The sequence below is a fragment of the Ptiloglossa arizonensis genome, chromosome 1 (genome assembly GCF_051014685.1).
Source record: "Ptiloglossa arizonensis isolate GNS036 chromosome 1, iyPtiAriz1_principal, whole genome shotgun sequence".
Classification (NCBI taxonomy): Eukaryota; Metazoa; Arthropoda; class Insecta; order Hymenoptera; family Colletidae; genus Ptiloglossa; species Ptiloglossa arizonensis.
The window spans coordinates 16887380-16909550 of record NC_135048.1 but is presented as its reverse complement, the minus strand read 5'-3'; the positions used below and the strand labels follow the sequence as shown (position 1 = coordinate 16909550).

The window sequence follows — 22171 nt, the reverse complement described above, 5'->3', positions numbered from 1 at the left end:
TTTTAAATAAATAAAATCAGCGTTTTTAATTTTTATAGAAAAATTATCATATTTCAAATGTTTCCATCTTGTAACTTTCATTTGTTTGGATCGTGTTAAAAATACAATTCGTAACTGTCGAACGAATCAATGTAGAAACTTGAACTCACAAAATGTGAAATAATTTAACGTGCTAGAAATAAAAATTTTATTTAAAAAAAAAATAAATGAAAAATCACGAACGAAAAGGTTAGAGATTATTTTCTATCGTCTCGATCCCGATTCGTGTCGTTTCCGGATGATTCACCGTACGCCCTTTGCAACACGCGACACGTTTCGAAAAAGAAGTTCAATATCCGCTCTGTGATACGTTTCTCTTGCGTATAAATCGATAAAGAAGACAATGACCGACTTTCGTGCCCTCGCTCCAATACGAGCGTTTACAGAGAAAAAGTGTGCGTACGAAACAAGAAACGCGAAATGACGCGCGCAAACTTCTCGACGTTTCACTGCCCAGACCGTCCTTGTAAATTATTCGTGCGCTCAAATATACCTTAAATGAAACCCAAAGAAACGTCAAACGCTTATCTGGCTTCGATAACTCGATCACCGTATCGAAAAAGAAATAATGAAAAACGATACTAAACTGATCGACGAAGAAACCAAAACACTGAATGCACAACCAAGTACAATTAAATTGGTACACCTTTCTTGTACGAGGTATTATTTAATAATAATTGAGATTATACCAATTGTAAAGAGGTTTATAAGAGTTCATCTATAAGTTAATATCAATGATTACTGTTTACAAGTTACTAAATAACCTTTAAAAGTATATTGAGCAATTTAGATTGTACTAATTGTAAATAGGTCTACAAGAGTTGATCTATAAATTAATATCAATGATTACTGTTTACAAGTCACTATTTAACCTTTAAAAGTATATTGAGCAATTTAGAGTGTATCAATTGTAAATAGATTTACAAGAGTTGATCTATAAATTAAAATCCATGGTTACTGTTTACAAGTCAGTATTTAACCTTTAAAAGTTTGTTCAATTTATCAATTTTGATTATATCAATTGTAAATAGATCTACAAGAGTTGATCTATAAGTTAATATCAATGATTACTGTTTACAAGTCACTATTTAATCTTTAAAAGTTTATCAAGCATCACGTTCGTCCACGAAGAGATCCCACCGTCGAAGAATAAAGAAATACTAACATCCTGCTGATGAATGAAGAGTGACACGATCTGAGAATAAAGAAATACTAAAATCCTACGGATGAATGGTGAGTGGCACGATCTGAGAATAAAGAAACACTAAAATCCTGTGGATGAATGAAGAACGGCGTGATCTTACAAACGAGACTATTCGCACGCATTTTGTATAACGTCGTGGCAGATGCTGCTCGTTTCCTCTTATGATGATGATTACAGGGAATCAAGACTGAAGCCCATGTAATCCAGGTTACACGTTTTCTAAACACTTGGCAGAAGTTCCTTCTCCCATCAATCTGCGTACTCATTACACGCGCATGCTCGTGAATCTCTTTTCTAACCCTTTGTGGTCTTCAATCAATTTCAAAGTGCATTACAATACACAGTCATCTCGACGGATGCATTTATTCTCGTTCAAGCTGGACGATGCAACAGCCAGAGATTTTTTGGTTTTTATTAATTGAACACTTTTAAGATTAGTTAGAATCTTATAAGAATATTTTTCTCATTCACCCTCAAAGAACTTTTGGTGCATTTATTTTATCCATTATTTCAATCTTGGATCTTGAAATATCATCATTTTGGTCCTGTTCTATAATACGTTCTTAAGGTTATTTACAACTATACACGATATGATGAGCCTATGTTTGAAACAGTAGTTATTTTTCTGCTTTTAGGTTATTCTAGATACCTCTTGCCCCGATATCCTTGTACTTTCTACTATTTGTGCATATGTTAATATTATATCTTAATTTACCTCGGTAACTTCTACTTATGTTAATTACGTATAAGAAATCTCTTTAGAGAATGTACATAATTATCTCTCAAGGAAGACCTCCAACACAGCTCGAAATATTTTCACACTGTTTTATGACCAAAGAATATTCCCAAATAAAAAGGACCATTTTCGTATACTTTCCAAAGACACACAAAAATTCTATAACTTTTATACGAAACATTTTTCTTTTACAATTTCAAACTTACATATGTACTTAAATATCCAATCGAGGAACATTTGTACAGTGTTTTCGCAGCTCGACGTGCGACCGACGATTACTTTCCGACCGAACTTTCGCTTGTGTGAAAACAAATGAATTTTCCTCGGAGAATTTTATTCGAGATCACGAAAGCGCATTCGTTATTTCAGGATTGCGATTTCACGGAATTTCGGTAGAAGAAAATTGAAGCGCGACGATGTATTACCAAGTGGATCCATATTGCTGATTTCTATCGTATAGTTGTCTCGAGAGTTAGGCATCCGTTATGGGACATAATACCTGGAACCTATCTTGGAAAGGCATAGTCTCATATTACGCTTGAACGCCAACTAAGATCCGGAGAAAGCGTCATGGCGTACGAACAACGCTTAGAACGTTTGTCAGCGATACTTACGGAACTCGGCGTGACATCTTTCCAACTCCTCGCAGTACATCTGACTTTTTGATACACGAGTACTCTAACTTTTCTTTTTATTATAGAATCGATACTCTAACTTTTATCGTTTCGTATGTGAACTCATCACACCATGTATACTTGTAAATAACCTTAAGAATGTATTATAGAATAGGACCAAGATTATGGTATTTCAAGATCCAAGATTGAAACAATGGATAAAATAAATGGAACTCGGCGTAAACTATCGTGATTAGACGTTTCAATTTATTTCGATACCTGCAACCTCGAAACTTGTCAATATTTTATATTTCGAAAATTGTGTATCAAAATACGGATACGGTAAAATATGTGTAATCAAATATACGTGATATAGTACACGTGATTTCAGCTCGACGTTGTTTACATTCCCCTTACACGTAGCATTGACTTCCCCTTGATCCAGGTGACATCTTTTCAACTCCTCACAGTACATCTGACTTTTCGATACACATTCGAAAGCTTTTTGATACACGAGTACTCTAACTTCTTTTTAGAGTTGATACTATAACTTTTTTTTTAGAGTTGATACTCTAACTTTTTTTTTAGAATTGATACTCTAACTCTTTTTAGAGTTGATACTATAACTTTCTTTTAGAGTTGATACTTTAACTTTTTTTTTAGAGTTGATACTCTAACTTCTTTTTAGAGTTGATACTATAACTTTTTTTTTAGAGTTGATACTCTAATTCTTTTTAGAGTTGATACTATAACTTTTTTTTAGAGTTGATACTTTAACTTTTTTTTTAGAGTTGATACTCTAACTTCTTTTTAGAGTTGATACTATAACTTTTTTTTTAGAGTTGATACTCTAACTTTTTTTTTAGAATTGATACTCTAATTCTTTTTAGAGTTGATACTATAACTTTCTTTTAGAGTTGATACTTTAACTTTTTTTTTAGAGTTGATACTCTAACTTCTTTTTAGAGTTGATACTATAACTTTTTTTTTAGAGTTGATACTATAACTTTTTTTTTAGAATTGATACTCTAATTCTTTTTAGAGTTGATACTATAACTTTTTTTTAGAGTTGATACTTTAACTTTTTTTTTAGAGTTGATACTCTAACTTTTTTTTAGAGTTGATACTATAACTTTTTTTTTAGAGTTGATACTATAACTTGTTTTTTAGAGTTGATACTTTAACTTTTTTTAGAGTTGATACTATAACTTTTATCGTTTCGCGTACCATCAGTCCAAAAAATCACGTTCCCCTCGTACATCGAGAGTATGTAACGTTAAAAAATCATTCGCGCGAAAATCAACGAGAAAGTTTCCAAATTAGTGGGTGACGACGCGATTATAATTCCTTTGACTTTACCGAAAGAAAGTAACCACGAGAAAGATGACATGCTTTCCTCGTGGAAAGAATGCCAGTAAATGGTTAATTGACATATTCTTCACGTGGCTTGTTCTAACGATGACTACGACAATATCAACAACAGAACGAGTAGAATTAAATATTTGGAAATTAATCACGAAACATCGTTTTTCAATCGTTTGCCATTTCGTGAGAATCCGGAAAACAGAGGGAAATTATACTATTGAGTTGTTCGAAAAGTCATTTCGTTTTTTTTTGGTAAAAATGAAACATGATTTTTTTTAGGAGTGTATAAACATTTTATCAAATTATATATTCTCCATTTTGGAAAATAAAATGACTTCCAGAACAACCTAATACAATATGAACGTTAATATGAGTTATGTTTGTCGAGTTTCTGGAATCGTGTTTACCAATCGATGCTCAAAAATCGTGGAACTCCGAAACAGTTTCCTGTTGGTGCATTTCCAAAATGTTCGCGGTTTGTGCACCGGGTCGGTTGAATTGCAGCGTGAAATTACTAGCGCGCTACGCTGCCGCGATAATAATTATAGCGGTTGGAAGTTGTAGCGCGGCTGAACGAAGATATATCAGCCGCTGAACTTGCAATAATACGACATTTGCCACGATGATGAACCTTGAATCCGTAAATTTCTCCAGAGGTGAATTAATTCTTGTCATTGGTAAAAAAAAAAAGAAAAAAAGAATTCTTTCTCAGTGGACCAATCGTGTATCGAAAAGCTTTCGGTCAAGGTACAGCTTTGGTCATCGTCCTCAACCTTTGCAGATGTCGTCATTATACGGAGTGAGTCGGTAAGAACTGTGTGAAAAGCATCTCGTTGTCCATTAATTTGATAAAAAGAAGTATTTTATACGAAATATATCGGATGTAAAAGTGTTTCGTCGAATGAATGCATTTTTAATTAATTATTTTCGGTTTTATATTTTCGGAGTTGTTAAGGTGACCTTGAGTTTGTCGAACAGCAAACTTTTTGCGTTTACTCGTAGACAACAAAAGGATGAACTCAGTGGTTAATAATAAGGTGACCTTGAGTCGATTTTATGAAAAATATGCAGTGTCATTTAAAAAAAACTTAAGGTTACCTCCGCACGAAAACGCAAGACACAAAGGATTAAAAAGGTTCGTTCAATGGGTCCACTCGAGTAAAATGTAATTTTGAACGAAACGTTTCTCGATCGATCAATGGATAACGAGATGTTTCGGATAATAATTCTTGTCAACTCGCCCTGTACACTAATTACAAGAAGTGTGGGACAAACTGTCGCGTTACAGGCGACCAGGTGTCACCGTGAACAAAGTATGATGGATCTCACCAAGTAGCGATAGAAAATTGCAACTGTTGTAACTCAATCGGACAAATACCGTTGTTAGTCGGTACAGCACGTGATTGTATCTTCGCAACGGTAATAATGTAATTATTGTTTCATCTTCCGTGGTGCTTCTTAGCCGCGATGAGTATCACGATATAAATACAAACGCGCGTGGTGTGCGATTACCTCAACACGATTAGTTGGAACGACACTGTTCAATTTATACACAGGTATTTATATCACAATTGTTGCTCGTACATCTGTACTAAAAGTTTATCAGGGATTCCAAGTACCCGATACAGTTCTACTTTCAAATGAAAACAATCCGTGAGAACAGGCAGGAACATTGGATTAGTAAGGATAACATAAACCGAGGGTAACAATAACACATCTGTTTCTTCAAAGTAGGATCTAACGACACATCTGAATACTTATTAAGCTGTGCAGTTAATGTTATTCAGTCTAGAGGAATTAATGCTCAATGATACTGAGTCTTTTAGAAACTTTGTAAGTAATGAAAGTTAAATGGCGTCACAAAATGCTATTTGTCTTGGAGATGATTAACCTTTGTGTAGACTCTACTGTAGCTAATCTTGCTGTGTACTTTGGTTGTGTTTATATTTCTCAGACCGATGTGTGGCTTAATAACTTTGCAATAATTGTGCTCGTTACGAGTTGAACAGGCGAAAGTCTCGAAGATTCTCGCGCCTCGACTGTGAATTATTGCTTGCCAATCATTATAACGTAGGATTCTAGAACTGTGCGTCTTTTGTGCTGGGCCCTAACCACGAGACATTACAATATAGTAGTATACTTTCTAGGTCGATTTCCAAGAATTGCAGAACAATGCTCACTCAGCAGAAAATAATATCAGTGTTGTTCCTCACTATTGACATCCAGTGATAAAGTTTGCTTTATCCATGAAAACTAGTACATTAAAAAAGATTTTATTGTTAATAGGAACTCTCTTGGAGTACAATTGGGAGTAGAATTATAAATTGTATATTCGTACATGAAAACTAGTATATTAAAGAAAATTTTAATGTTAATAGAAACTCTCTTGGAATACAATTGGGAGTAGAATTATAAATTGTATATTCGTACATGAAAACTAGTACGTTAAAAAAAATGTTAATGTTAATAGAAATTCTGTTAGCGTACAATTGAAAGTAGGATTATAAATTGTATATGTATGTACGAAAACTAGTACATTAAAGAAAATTTTAATGTTAATAGAAACTCTCTTGGAATACAATTGGAACTAAGATTATTGGGTTACATATTGAGTTATATATTGTATATATATAATTGTATAATATAATGACCGTACTTCATTCTCTGTTAAACATTCATACACTTGTTTCTCTATCCAGTAGCTAGTGCAGAAGACTTGCAGCACCAGTTTCACGTTTCAAGTCTAACTATCGATATTAACGATATAATTCAAAACTCAGAAAAATTGGAGCCAAATGAGATCTCAGGGGATGATGGTGCACTACTCCTAGCTTTTAAACCGTCCATCACCGAAGAAGAATGTGAATGTGGGTTAGGTGAGTTAAGTATATAGAAAGGGTCTTCGTAAGAAATGATTCCGTTTTTACAATCAGTGCTACATCGGTCAGTTGTTTCCACGTAATTACCTTACGTGACTAATCGACTACGCATACTGATCGTAAAACTATAGATTCTAATATACGAATAGTGATCTGTCATACTATTCTCGAACCACGTTACAATTTACGTCCATATCAATCAACGAAAAAGGAATGAAAATATTACAAAGGTTAGACAAAATTGATTGTCAAAGATAGTATTGAAACATTGTATCAGACCAATTTTTTCGTAAGTCTTTGTGTATTTAACTATGCAAATGTTGGTCCAATGTATAAACATAATCCTGCCACTTCGAACCTCAAGACTTTCATGGTTGTTTTATACCCAGTTTTCCACTATTTGTCGAAGCGAATTTAAACAAGATATTTGATGTTTTACGATTAAAAATTAACAGTAGCTACGTTCGTTTCGAAGTTGAGGCAATTTTTAAAAAATCTTAAGTAACGTCTCGTTAAGGAACATCGCCCAATCGAGAATCTTTGATTTCAATGAAACTTGATATGGAGAATCAATAGGAAATAAGATGACGGTGTTTAAGTCCGATCAACGTCACTGCTACAATCCATAGCAGCTCGGTCACCCTCGTAGTGTCGATGCTTGGCCTTCAGGATTCATATCCCGCTGGTACATATCCGGTTCTACGTTGCAATCTTTCCCGTTCTTTGCATTACGAGGTAATTTATGAACCGATCGTTTGAATTTCAAAAGAGAAGGTTACGCTACTCGATATTAACAGGCAAATAAACAAAAAAGTGGATATTCTTAACAAATTGTACATGATCGAAGAAGATCCAGAAAATTACCTTCAATGAAACCATACTCCTATATCGAAGATACCTAACCTCAACTTCGCGAAGATGGACGAATAGCAGTATGCAATATTTCCTTACAATATTCGTTATTTCATACTTATATCAATCTTTATTAGTGAGAAATATTTTTTATCTCGAAGTAGGATCGATTGCGATATTGTTTTTTTTTTATTCAATACAAACAACGAACAAAGAAATTAAAGAGTGTAGATTCTTTGGTAATTGTGCTTGTACGTTTGCATTTTTGCACTGCTCGATAAACTAAAATATTTCTTAATTTTTTCGAGTGTCTTATCACATTGTGTGCCGAAACCATAATCGAATCAAACTCAAATGGCTACTCAAGGCCACGTGCCTGACCGTGAATCACGTCGGGCTACTACTTCCATGCTACACCACCTTGTTACTCTGTTTGGCACACAGAGATGCGTGCCTGCACATTTGCGTAATGATATGAGAGATAGAAAGGCAGGGTGACCTAACGCTACAATAAGAATAACTCTCCGGTGACCTTGAGTAGTCGATTAATTTCAGTGCGGTTATGGATCACTCGATACATCGTTAGAAAGAATAATTCATTTGGTCCATCGACTTGGAGATTGTCTCGCCATTGAGTCGAAGCGAAATCAAAAATTACGATTCAAGTGTTGCAAGGGTTAGAATATTTAATCGAAGAAACGAACCTCACCAAGCGTATTAATCGATGGATTAATCAGTGATTCTGTTCTACAATTTTCGTAATTATCAAGATACAAGTAAGTAACAAATGTATACATTCGTTATTTAGTAAAAGTATCGTTAATACAACGCGATGCAGTTAAACCACATTATTTATGAAATGAGTCATTATATACTACACGTATCGAATACTTGAAATTGTAATTCGAATCACGCGCGTCTCATATTATCACCGAGATCTATTATTTCCAAATATACACGCATAGTTGGCACAACACCGCGACAGGCGCACGCATACAGCACCCTCGTGTGAAACTTACATAAGGCGCTACCTGTCGGACCTGTCGGCAGATCGGAACATACCAGCGTACGTATTTTAAATTGAAAACTTCGCTAACCTGTTTGGGAAAAAACTTGGGGCAAGTTAACTGGGTCCATTCGTTCTTCGTCGTGCTCACAAGTATTTCTTCTGGGTAGAACGACGCGGGCACGTATCGATTCGTATCGTTTTCAGGCTACGCACGTTTGCCGGCCGTTTTCACTCGACTTCCGCCGCGGGCGTGCACAGAGCCCTATAGACTGCCGACTCTACAGTGTAGACCAGCGCTTATGAAACTTCCAACGGTTTCCTGCCGTTACGGGAAATCTATCGAATTTCTTTGATTTCCCTTCCAATTGGATATGCATCCTTGTCTTTCTTTACGTTCACTCTTTTACAATGCTATCTCGAACGTTTGATAAACTCTTCGAAAATACTGGCGCGTAGGTTTCGTTTTTAAATTATTTTTCTTACGAAAACTGAAGAGGGTTATTGAGAGGTTTCGAATTTGGCGCGCTTGAAGATCCGCCGAGTATCGATAGTAGCGAATATTCAAAATTATATTATCGATGAAACTGTTGTTATTAATAGTAGCGAGTATCAATAGTGGCGAATATCCAAAACTATATTATCGATGAAACTGTTGTTATTTTATATTATATTTTATAATCAATATTATATTTGTTACATTACAATGTGGAAGTAATTGGTAAAATTGTGAACAAATATTTACGATTAAATTTTCTAATAATGCAACGCGGTTTAACGTTTCCGGTCTACGATTATCGGTCGTGTTCAGAGATAAGTGAAAATAAATGAGAATTAACGAATTTATGAACTACGTTAATTTTTTGTAGCTGAATATAGATAGTGACGAATAACGTATGTTATTATAGCTTCTCGATACGTTTCTGAAAGTAACTGAAAATTGTAGGTTGAAAAGGTTAAGCAATGAACTGCTCGTTTTAACTAATCAGTTGTAAAGTGTTCTTGCGCAACCAGTAATAATAATTATTAGTAAAATTATAGTTCCCGCTAAATATTGACCATGTCTCTGTACCTTTTTGCTACGCTATCTTATTTTTGTTTCTTTTTGTATTATGCATTCTGTCATATTTAAATTCTACCGTTGCTACCATAAATTTTCCTCGCGTTCGTGTACTTTTCCCCCACCTGCTGTCCAATATGTCTGTCAAGTCGCATTCAAGAAAATTTATTTCCTTCAACGTTAATATTTACCTCAGGGTTGGATTCTGTTCCAGAAACTGACGTTAAACCGTTGCTTATTATTACACAGTTTTCGTTACTCCTCTATTACAATAATAATAATATTCTTTTATTACGTCACGACTGTATACGAAAAGAAATTAAATATTGTGTAAGGAAAAGAAGAGAAAATAATGTATAGAAGTAGAAATAAGTATACGTTACGCCGCAAAGGCAAGGTACGGCTATATGCTGTTATTAACCTAACCTCGTGTATAACCTATATTTCTGCGCGCACTCTATACCGACAATTGTTGTTGTTGTTGTTGTACGAATTATTTCGTTTCGTAGAAATCCGAGTGTTCTCGTTCGTACTTCAGCTTTCTTTAAGAATAATATGGGGCACATCGGTCAGGTGTTCGGCTGTAGCTTTCTGATGAGACGAAATTTCATTCGAAGCGATCGGATACGCTCATTATTATGGTATAGTGATTACAAAGGAAAAGCGAGACTCGTCAGAATGTTTCAACCTTCTAGAAAGTAAATCGAGAAAGATGGATCTCCGAGTGAATGTATTCTGCGATGAGAATACGATTTTAGGATAAAGTGTGTTTTGACGTGAACAGTCTCGATTTCTTCTCAGCGCTTATTAGCATGTTTCGCGTGCACCCGTTACATCTTCGGTCAACGAGTTAACAGCGACGAGGTGAATCTGTCGAGAGATAGGAAGTGGACAATGAAATATTCCCTTCTTCGAGATATAGTTACATTCGAAACGGACGGTATTTACTATTGTAACTGTGGGCGTATCGCCTCACAGAGATTGATTTGCACCGCGTGGAACTATGAAGAAGAATGCACCCGAGCGATGTTCAAGATACAAGATAAATCTGTCTCTCTGCCATCGTGAAATTTGTTTTCACGATAGTGATTCCATTAGTCGTCTGTGTTACGAAACGCTGACTAATATCGAAACAATCCTTTCGAAAAATTTTCATCGCTATATCCGAGTTCCATCTGTGTTCCAGTTCGTTTCTTCGCGAGACTCGATCGTTTCAGGTGTATCTTTCTTTTTTTTTATACATTGTTAAGTATCAAATATTTGTATTCTTGCTCGACCAGATGAGTCACCTTTCTTGCAGGTGTTCGTATACATTGAAAGAGAAGACAACAAAATGTCGAACTCACTCGTTTCGAGGGAAGGTTACTAGGTCCTTAAACATAGAGGAAGGCTGGTAAGTCCCTAAACCTGACTGGTTTAACCCTTTGAGTGCTGTGGTGGAACCTTACTCGAATAATCAGTTTAGTTCCTGCAGAGAAGACAAGCAAGCACGACTACAAAATTTCAAACATAGAATGTGTTAACTACCTAAAGGGTATCTCTACCTAAATTCATTTTCTTTTCATCAGTGGCTGAGAGAATGTTCATCGACTGCTACAGACCTCCAAACCTCGTTATAAGTTCAATCCCTCACTTTTCTCGCCCTCTACTTTAAGAGACTGTCGAAGCTACCATTTCTCGATCTACTGGTCAGATTCTATTGGGTTGTTCGGAGTCATTTCGTTCTTTTTTGGTGAAAATGAAACACGATTTTTTTAGAGTGTGTAAACATTTGGTTAAATTATATATTCTCAAATTTTCTTTTACGAAAAAAATAGAACATTTTTGCAAAAAAAAATGAGATTGATCTTCAGATAGCCTACGTGTTAATTTACACAATATTTTTCTCTATAGATATTTTATATATTTTCCCAAATTTCAAAAATAACTCGTTCGATCGCTTTGTATAAATAACTCTGTACATGTTCCTTAAAGGTGTTACTTATCGATAACTTCGGATCGATCTTCAGATAGCCTACGTGTTAATTTACACAATATTTTTCTCTAAACAGATTTTACATATTTTCCCAAGTTTCAAAAATAACTCGTTCGGTCGCTTTGTACAAATCACTCTGTACGTGTTCCTTGGAGATGTTATTTATGCGCAGATAGTAAACGGATAACGATAGTGAAATTTATTTCGCATTATGCTTTCAATGGAATACAATTATATTCATATTACCCGTATTCCCCGCACACATGCTCGTATTCGGCCCGCTACACGGGCCGATGTAATTAACTGCGAAACGTGTCCGTCTAGTTCGAAAAGTTTCCCACTATGAAACCGTCTCTGGAGGATAGTTGTCTGTTCACACGCGGAACATTACGCCAAGAAGTCGGGGATAAAAATTCGGTAGAAAGCTGCTGGAATTCGGTCAAATTTCTATCGAAGCACGCAAGTCCACCCCATGCGGTGCAGTTCGTGCGTTCACTCGTCGAGTCCGGCGTAATAAATGCATATACGTTATACATCGTGCATAAGTTTCGCTCGGCGTAGAACAGCCAACGGTCGTTGTTTTTTCAAACGTTAACATCTCGCGGATTTTGTATCGAACGTAGTTTCTATTCGTAGATCAACAGTTGAACCTGGACTGGAGTCAATTACAAGGGAGCCGGTACGTGTACACTTATCGAACGAACTATCAAAAGTCAAAGTAGAAGTGTACACTTATCGTTGATATATACGTACGCATTACTTACGATTAAACTAAATAATCGACGAAATATTAAATATTACCTATTCGTGTTAAAATAACTTTCTTATACATCCCTCGGTATTTTTCATCGCATTGTTCAATTCTTCGTTGTTAATTTGCTAATACAAATTTTGAACATTGTTTAATTCTTCGTTGTTAATTTGCTAATCTAAATTTTGAACATTGTTTAATTCTTCGTTGTTAATTTGCTAATCTAAATTTTGAACAGTCCGTCTTAATTCCTTTTTTTAAGTTATCTACCGAAATGTTTCACATTACCTATTATTTATAATCTATTTAACCTTATAACGTTATATATTCTTTTCACCTTCGTAACAATATCGTGTTTACCGGTATCTTATTTAAAATACATCATTCGTTATATATTTCGATTAATAACCGTTCATGCTCGAGAAGTGTTTCGGATCAATGATTATTCCCAATTATGAAATAGTTGATATTTATTGCATAGATTAAACGCGATAAAGAGTCGGTGACTGGTGCAGCAATGTATCGCAACGAATGCATTTCAGAGAAACAGAGAATGGTTTAAGAAAGTATAGGGTTGTTCGAAAAGTCATTTCGATTTTTTTTTCAGTGAAAATGAAACATGATTTTTTTAGAATGTATAAACATTTTATTTAATTATATATTCCCCATTTTGGAAAACGAAATTACTTTCCAAACAACCCAATAATACCGAGAATACGCACAGTTTGTGGAAATTAATGAAAAGTGTAGAAAATCTGTTGTGTAGAACAAAGACATTAATGTACTAGCATTTCTATATATGGAGCTCCACCCTATCAGACGAGAAATAACGAACGTATGTGGTTTTTTGAATTTTGAAATTTCTAAATTTCTATTTGTATCGTTATGGTAATTTTTGAATAAAAGGCATATTGGTCCACATGGAGCTTTTTAAGGAGGGACGGTAGCGAATTTGTTCCTGGAATCGACCTTTCGTATCTCAAGCCGAGAAACAGCCACGTGCGAACTGTACGACAAGGATAGAATGCAACACGATAAGTGTGACTGCAACAGAGAACGTGGCTCTTATTGCAGATGCTCGGTCGCCGAACTTCAAAGCGACGATACGTGAGTATTGGTGTGACAACACTGATGCAAACTGACAATTTTTATATCTCTCGTTGCATCTCAACGAGAGTATTATCAACGAATTGGCGAGCTCCTCCCGATAAAAACGAAACCAAACTAGACGATATTCGAACTATTTTCTCGTGCACGTTGAAACGAATCGTTAAACTATATTGTATATGTAATATACTATTGGGTTGTTCCCAAAGTCATTTCGTTTCTTTTGATGAAAATGAAGCACCATTTTTTTAGAGTGTATAAACATTTTATTAAATTATATATTCTCCATTTTGGAAAACGAAATGACTTTTCGAACAACCCGATACTTTTGCTATTTTTAATCTTTTAACTTTTAATCCAAAAAATCGGCTAACCCAACCTAACCTTAAAAGTCGCGGGAAAAAACGGGCTTTTAACCATGGAAGAGAAAATGAAGATAAAAGTTAAGGAATAATGTAAAAAATACGTAGATGAAATTATCGAAAATGAAACGAACGAATAATTTCTCGTCATATTGTTTTATAATTGATCATTTTCCGTGCTTTCAAAGCCTTCAATTATGACGAATGTAATTAGAAGCCATATGTACAACTTAATTCTATTCTCAATATGTCCGACATCGTTCCTCCATTTTGAAAGCTACCTTTTCATGCCAAAGTTCAACGATCGTTCTAATACTTATTCGAACCAGTGTGGTAACAGTGACTAACTCAAGATCAAAAGTGCGACTTTCAACATTCTTATTCGCGTTGAAACCAATCAACGTTTATTGCAAAAAAGGAAATTGCATTCTCTGAGCTTCGAGATAACTGCAACGACATACTTTGTTGGTACGAGGGGTAAATTTAATTTTTCGATACTGGAACGTTTAACATTGTGAAAACCGTTCGAGATATAAGACAAAAATTGCACGTTAAGTAGGTGTTCAGGACTCTTGATGAATATTGCGAATTTGAAGAGACAACTGTGGTGTCAAAATTTGTGTGGTCTCGTGTGGAATGGCCCGAATGTGTTAACCTGCTGCAAATGAGGTTCTCGGGAGTTTCACCGATCGGTGTCAATGGATATAGGAACAACATTTCTCTTTTTCTTCACCGTTACGCGGTTAGTCACGTTTATCGATTGGCAGGGACGTTCATTAATAATGCAACGCAATATATTGCATCCGAGGATGGCCACGAGGCTCGAACACTTTGGATTACAAAAGGAACTGTTACGAAGTAAGAGGTACGAAAAAGGTGACATTGAAGTCATTATTCCATTTAAATTGTTTCCAGGTAATTAGTACACTTCGTTGCTCTTGTGCAAGTAAGTTGCGTTATTAAAATATTAAAATATTATGAAAAAATTATGCATATAGAGTAGCTTAAGATCGTACGTTGAAATTCGGGTAAATGGTACCTGTAAATTGTGGAAATCGAAACAAAAGAATGTAACCAGGGATGATCGAAAGTTTGTCGGTAATAAATAAATTAAAGAAACTTTACAACGAATATATATGTAGCTATCTCTAGAAATCGTACTCGTTAGCAACTTTGTGCAAACTAACGAATCCTCAATTTTTTTTCTGTTTAATAATATTTTTTTCACATTTAGAAAAGTAGATCGAACAACTAAACTCTGTTTGTTACACGTATTATTCTGTGTGAAAATGAAAAGAAAATAATAAGGATTCGAATGAAGTAAAAAGAGGATCTATTAAAAGAATTAAATTCAAGGGGTGGCTTTTATTCCAGCCTGTAACTTTTTCAATATTAATATTTCTCTTGCATCAAAATTTGTACATTTTCTTCGAAGATGCACAAATACGCGAGAAAAGTTACCGGTTCAAGTACTTCGTAGTTTCTTAAAAAAAAAATACAATTATTTTGATTCGAAGAAACGAATTAACCCTTAATGTAAAATATTCGTGTAATTCGTAGTTACGCGTTTCAATGGATTTTATTTCGCTGGATTCCATCCGACGAGTGTGTTAACCAAGGAAAACGACGTAGTCGTGTCTATGAAAATCGAAGAAAATTGTGAAAGAGCCGAGTAAATCGCTCGAGCGATGAAATCAGTGTCGAGATCCAACCGCGCGGCGTGTGAAAACTTAATATTACGCGGCTCACTGCGCTGGAAGAAAAGCGAGCAAGAGGGTTGACTACTCGCCGCAATTAATCTCGATTGTCCGTCGTCTTAGTTTTTCAAATCGGAAAATACAGTCGTGGGAATCCGTTAGCCGTAAAATAGTAAACTTCCGTTGCTTTACGGTATAGTGGAGGCCTCTCTCTACGCGCGGAATTGCAACAAAGAGAACAGACACAAGGACGCTTGTATCGGGTCTGCAAATGGAACAAGTTTTTTTTTTTTTCTTCACTTTTCAAAAAACAATGAAACGAAACAATTTGTTCGAGATTGTCGATATTTCTTTTCCACATTCTTTCCACATTGACTTTTCGTCTGTCTACCGATACGTCGATCTCACTATTAGAAAAATTCAATTGGTTGTTTTATTAATAATAAAAAAGACCAGTGCACATATAATAGTGCGTATGTAGTCGTATAAAATAACAGTAAAAGTACTATTTTACTAACATTTATCGAGTTACACATTATCAATTTCTTTATATTCGTATTACAATATCTTATATTTACATATTACGTAGAAATTACTACGAGTACATTTGCCTCCTATCGTTTGTATTTCACGTTCAGTGAGCGTTTCTCGACTCTCTCTCTGTGGATAATTTTCTTCTTCGGATCGTTCAGCAAGATTTTACCTACACCGAAGAAGATCGAAACTACACGATCGAAAATCTCGCGCAAAACGATGCTGGGTGAACTTAGAAACCTTTCGATTTATTCTCACACCGTTACCATTTACTCTATTTTCACCGTTACCAGTTAGACTGCATTTTTGCGTCCACTGCATTCACGAATGTCGTGTATGCAAAAGAGTCTAATTCCCATTAGACAATTACGTAAAGTGGTTAATTAAAAGTAACAAGTTTCTCCCCGATGGAAATTTACCTACCCGAACGAGTTTACAAAACTGGAGAACCGCGTGTCTCGAGAAACAAAAGTTCTCGTGGCTACGTTTATTAAAACTTTTCTAATACTTTTTTCTCGTGCTCTGTATTAACCAGTTGCATCTGCAGTTACGATGCACTAGGTGCACATCGAAAGTTTTCTCGGTCGATCGACGTTTTCACCGTCACTTCGCGATCGATATCACGATTCGTTTGCACGTTTCGGGCCCCGAAGTTAACGTTTCGCGCCATTAATGTTACAGCTGTTTATAAATCATTCGTGCCTGGATACGAAAAGGTTATCAGCTTCGGTGGTCATATTTCGTTCCAGTCTGAATTACGCGTTCCTCTCCTTTTGATTTCGTTTCGAATCTGTTCGATTATCGAGGCGGAGAATCGACGAGTTCGTCGCACGACGAAAGTGAGAGGGCTCGGGTAACCCGGAAGGACAAAACGAGTTCTTGGTACTTGTTACAGCGAAGGTCCTCGAGAGTGTGTGGGCAGAAAACTGTCGCTGTCCGGCTGATTTACGGGATACCTACCGATATCGAGACATTTTCCCCAATTGACGTTTGTTCGGCGTTTATTAATCTCGGCGAACAATCGTCGGGATTGAATTCCTCGAAATTTATACATAATCGAAACGATCGATAAGTTAGTGAAAAAGTAAAGTTAACGGAGAGACCAGTGAAGAAATTATTTGAAATTTGAACAGAATTGAAACGATTGATAAATTACTGAAAAAGTAAAGTTAACAGAAAGACCAGTAAAGAAATTATTTGAAATTTGAACAGAATTGAAACGATCGATAGATTACTAAAAAAATAAAGTTGACAGTAACGAATTATTTGAAATTTGAACAGAATTGAAACGATCGATATATTACTGAAAAAGTAAAGTTAACAGAGAGACTGGAACGGAATTATTTGAAATTTAAACAGAATTGAAACGATTGATAAATTACTGAAAAAGTAAAGTTAACAGAGAGACCAGTGACGAATTATTTGAAATTTGAACAGAATTGAAACGATCGATAAATTACTAAAAAAGTAAAGTTAACAGTAACGAATTATTTGAAATTTGAACAGAATTGAAACGATCTATAAGTTACTAAAAAACTACAGTTAACAAAGAGACCCTTTGGAAATTCTTATCTTGAAAAAAATTTCATTGTAGAGTTTTGATAATTTTAACCAATTTATTAAATTTATTAACGTTGCAATAATAACGAGCCGTGTATTATTTCTAACCGTTTGCGATAATTTCCAAAATAAAAAAGAATAATAGTTTAAACCCCAAGGAAAATATATTTTTATTTATCGTACTCACATTTTACCATATTATTCAACGTTTTAAGTATCTGTTTGTTTTGCATTTCTTTCGACTCGACTTATCCAAACATGTACACATTTCTCTCTTCGATTGCCCGTTATGTAATGTATATTTGCTCTCTTCTTTAATTCGGATATAATCGTTTTTCAGTTTGAAAGATGACCACGATCGCCTAGTAGAAAACGTTGAACGAAAGCAAGGTGTGTTTATAAGCATTTTCATTTGTTCGATAAATTTTGAACCAAGTCTTAGTTAAATCGTGCTACACAGCCATGATGTAGAAAATATTTCATGGAAACGTAGCCTTGAGGATTATTTCAGAATAAATAATTATTCTACTGCCCAAACCGTCCGTTCTGGCAAGTTTGTTTTTGCATAACAGGTATAATACCATCGAAGAATTAGGAACACGATGAATCCCAAGTGACGATTGAATACAAGGAAACGTATTACCGGCTCTTATCGTGTTCTGTTCCCAAAGTCGTCGATTAATATTATTTGAGAAAAATAACCAACTCTTTCGCACGAAACATAATTCAAAATTCTACTCGTCGAATCGAGAGTGAAAGTTATAATTTTTCAAAGGAACAATTCCCCTAATTGAAGATCTTGTTCTACATTTTCTAGCAAAGTGTTCTTTTTTAAACCTCTAACCACCCAATTGTATCATCGAGAAAGAAATCGATTTTCTGGTTACGATTATTTTGAAAATTTTATACCCTTCGTGTAATTTCAATTCTACACGAAAATTATCCAACTGAATGTTCAAACGATTCGTACAGTTAGTTGGTTACATCGAAAGTTACTTTCTACGAAGATTTAATTTTAATACCCAGAAGAACCTGTCTCTTATAATTCTTTATTTTTTTTTAAATTTGTATATTCCATGTAACGTCAATTCGACGTGGAAAATGTCTAATTGGACATTCGAATGACCCTTATCGTTAGTTGGTTACATCGAAAGTTACTTTCTACGGAGATTTAATTTTAATACCCAGAAGAACGTGTCTCTTACGATTCTTTTTTCTTTTTAATTTGTATATTCCGTGTAATCTCAATTCGACGTGGAAAATGTCTAATTGGACATTCGAATGATCCTCATCGTTGGTCAGTTGTAACGAAAGTTACTTTCTACGGTTAATTTAATTTGAAATCATAGAGAAACGCGTTTCTTGCGGTTCCTATGGGATTGAAATCGAAAACGAAATCCTCCAAGTGTCGTCTCGTTATCGTACGGCGTTATCATCGAGGGAAAATAGGGTGACACAACCCTGCCACGATCTCGATGTCCGTTTTAATCCTTTCCGAATCGATCTCTTTTCAGACCGGTTCCACGGTGGTCTTACATGAATCTACGCGTGATGTAATATCATTCGAATGAAAAATAAAACGAGTTTGAAAACGGAGTCGAGTGGCGTAAAAAACATTAAAGAACAACCGGATCAATTTTTTCGAGAGACAGCTGTCGAAGAAATCTCGGGGAACGTTTGAACTGGATACAACAATACCCAGAAACGTGTTCTCTTTTCTTCTCTTTTTCTCGAGACACGTATTAATAAATTGACAATTTGGAAATCGAAGTTTGAAAAAAGATTCACCTTCGACAATCGCGGATCAGTTTGAAAATTTCCCCGTGAACGAATAGAGCGAGATAATGGGTCACAGGTGAAATCTCGTTCAAAACTGCGGAGGTTTCGGCAAGCGAGGATAATTGGGGTCAAACTGTTACCACTAAACGGGAGGGCAACCTCGAAAGTATCAATTAAATCGTAGACTTTCTTGTCTCTCGATTTTATATGCTAGAGAAAATTCCCGAAAAGTTCACCGGTCCTTCGTATATTTTTTACTCACCATGATTCGTCCAGTTTTTCGAGAAAACGTAACACTCCTAAAGTAGAAAGTAGCACCAAGATGAAAACGGTTCAATAAACTTCGAGCGCGCTCGGACCGAAAACAAGACAAGTACGGTCGGAACTGTCTGTCTCTGGGCGAGAGAGAGAGAGAAAAAAAAGGGAAACGTTATCGATGCGAATCAATGATCGAGGATCGACCGCCACATGTTCGAAGAACTGTCACTGGCAACAGTTCGAAAAGCACTGACCATAGTGAACGAGAGAGCCCGCTGTCATTCTCTATCTCCCCCTCTCTCGTGCCCCCCTGGCTCACTCTTACTCTCTCTTGACAGACCCGCTCCCTTCCTCTGATATTTGGTCTTTCGGTAGCCTCATTCACCGGCTGTCTCTTTCCCTCGGTGTCCACGGTTTTGTCCACGGATACCGATGAACGGACGCGACAACATCGACGACGAGGACGAAAGTTGCCGCAACACGGACGACACCGTAAACGACGTCGACGTTCCCGGTGTCCATCGGTACGACGATTAAAGTCACCTTTCATTTTGTATACAATAAGCGAAAACCCGATACACGCGTGGGTACACGGCTAAACCTCTTATAACGCGGTTAATTCAAACCGTGATGTACATTGATATACTCGAACTCTATAGTTGGATGTTACATTCGTATAACGTGGTTAATTCAAACCGTGATGTTCATTGATATGTTCGAACGGTATAGTTGGACGTTACATTCGTATAACGTGGTTAATTCAAATCGTGATGTACATTGATGTGTTCGAACCATATAGTTGGATGATACATTTGTGTAAGATGATTAGTTCAAACTGTAATGTACATTGATACATTCGAACGGTATAGCTGGACGTTACATTCATATAATGTGGTTAATTCAAATCGTGATGTACATTGATGTGTTCGAACCATATAGTTGGATGATACATTTGTGTAAGATGATTAGTTCAAACTGTAATGTACATTGATATATTCGAACGGTATAGTTGGACGTTACATTCATATAATGTGGTTAATTCAAATCGTGATGTACATTGATGTGTTCGAACCATATAGTTGGATGATACATTTGTGTAAGATGATTAGTTCAAACTGTAATGTACATTGATATATTCGAACGGTATAGTTGGACGTTACATTCATATAATGTGGTTAATTCAAACCGTGATGTACATTGATGTGTTCGAACCGTATAGTTGGATGGTATATTCGTGTAACGTGGTTAATTCAAACCGTGATGTACATTGATATACTCGAACACTATAGTTGGGTGTTACATTCGTATAACGTGGTTAATTCAAATCGTAATGTACATTGATATATTCGAACCATATAGTTGAGTGTTACATTCTTGTAACATGGTTAATTTAAACCGTGATGTACATTGATATATTCGAACTCTATAGTTGGATGTAACACCCATGTAAAGTGATTAATTCAAACCGTGATGTACATTGATATACTCGAACTCTATAGTCGGATGTTACATTCGTATAACGTGGTTAATTCAAACCGTGATGTACATTGATGTGTTTAAACCGTATAGTTGGATGTAATACCCATGTAAAGCGGTTAATTCAAACTGTGTAGCACCAGATGATCTTCCAAAATACTGTTCACTCGAACCGTGACACGTCTAAACCGTGTAACGACGAAACATCCCTACTATAACACGGTCAATTTGTAACGCATTACATCGAAATTATGTAGTATGAGGTAATCCTCTTGTAACACAGTTAATTCAAACCGTGATACATATATCCAAGCCATACAGTATGAGGTAACACGGTTAATGGAAACCGTATTATGTCGAAACCGTGTAGTATGAGGTTATCTTCTTATAGCATACTTAAATAAAACCGTGTTATAATAGAAATTTTCCTTTTTTCTTACGTAGAAACCGTATTCTTAAAGTATCGCGTTACAAAAGGGTTACCGCAATTTTCGCACGTACCATTAAAGTGCCAAGTATTGTGTTATAGGGGGGGGGGTCACTCTAATTATTGTATCGTGTTCTCAAAGTACTGTGTTATTAGAGGGTCACCACAATTCTCGTACCGTGTTCTCAAAGTACCGTGTTGTAGGAGGGTCACCACAATTTTTCTACCGTTCTTAAAATACCGTGTCGTAGGAGGGTTACTTGAACTCCATGAAAATATCTAGAAAGTTAAGCGACCTGTACACGATCGAGATTCGCGGAAGGTTTACCCGCGCGGGTTTGATCGACTGCATTTCGAGAGAAAAAGATTCGCGACGAGATAATTGACCAAGTACACGGGCAAACTAGTCGTAAACCTTTCTGTCTACGGGCCGTATAATAGAAACGCCCGCACATAGGAAGATTTATGGCAGATTTCCGCGCCGGTTTCG

At 35.8% G+C, this 22171-nt stretch overlaps 1 protein-coding gene across 1 annotated transcript in view; it reads right to left on the bottom strand.

Moving 5' to 3' along the window:
* Positions 1 to 19989, bottom strand: part of Cht7 (chitinase 7) — a 58512-nt gene extending 38523 nt beyond the window's left edge. Inside the window, exon 1 of the mRNA XM_076306388.1 lies at positions 19783 to 19989. Coding sequence (XP_076162503.1) covers positions 19783 to 19785 — 3 coding nt within the window. The 5' untranslated portion in view covers positions 19786 to 19989. The remainder of the gene's footprint in view (positions 1 to 19782) is intronic.
* Between the last annotated feature and the right edge of the window lie 2182 nt (positions 19990 to 22171).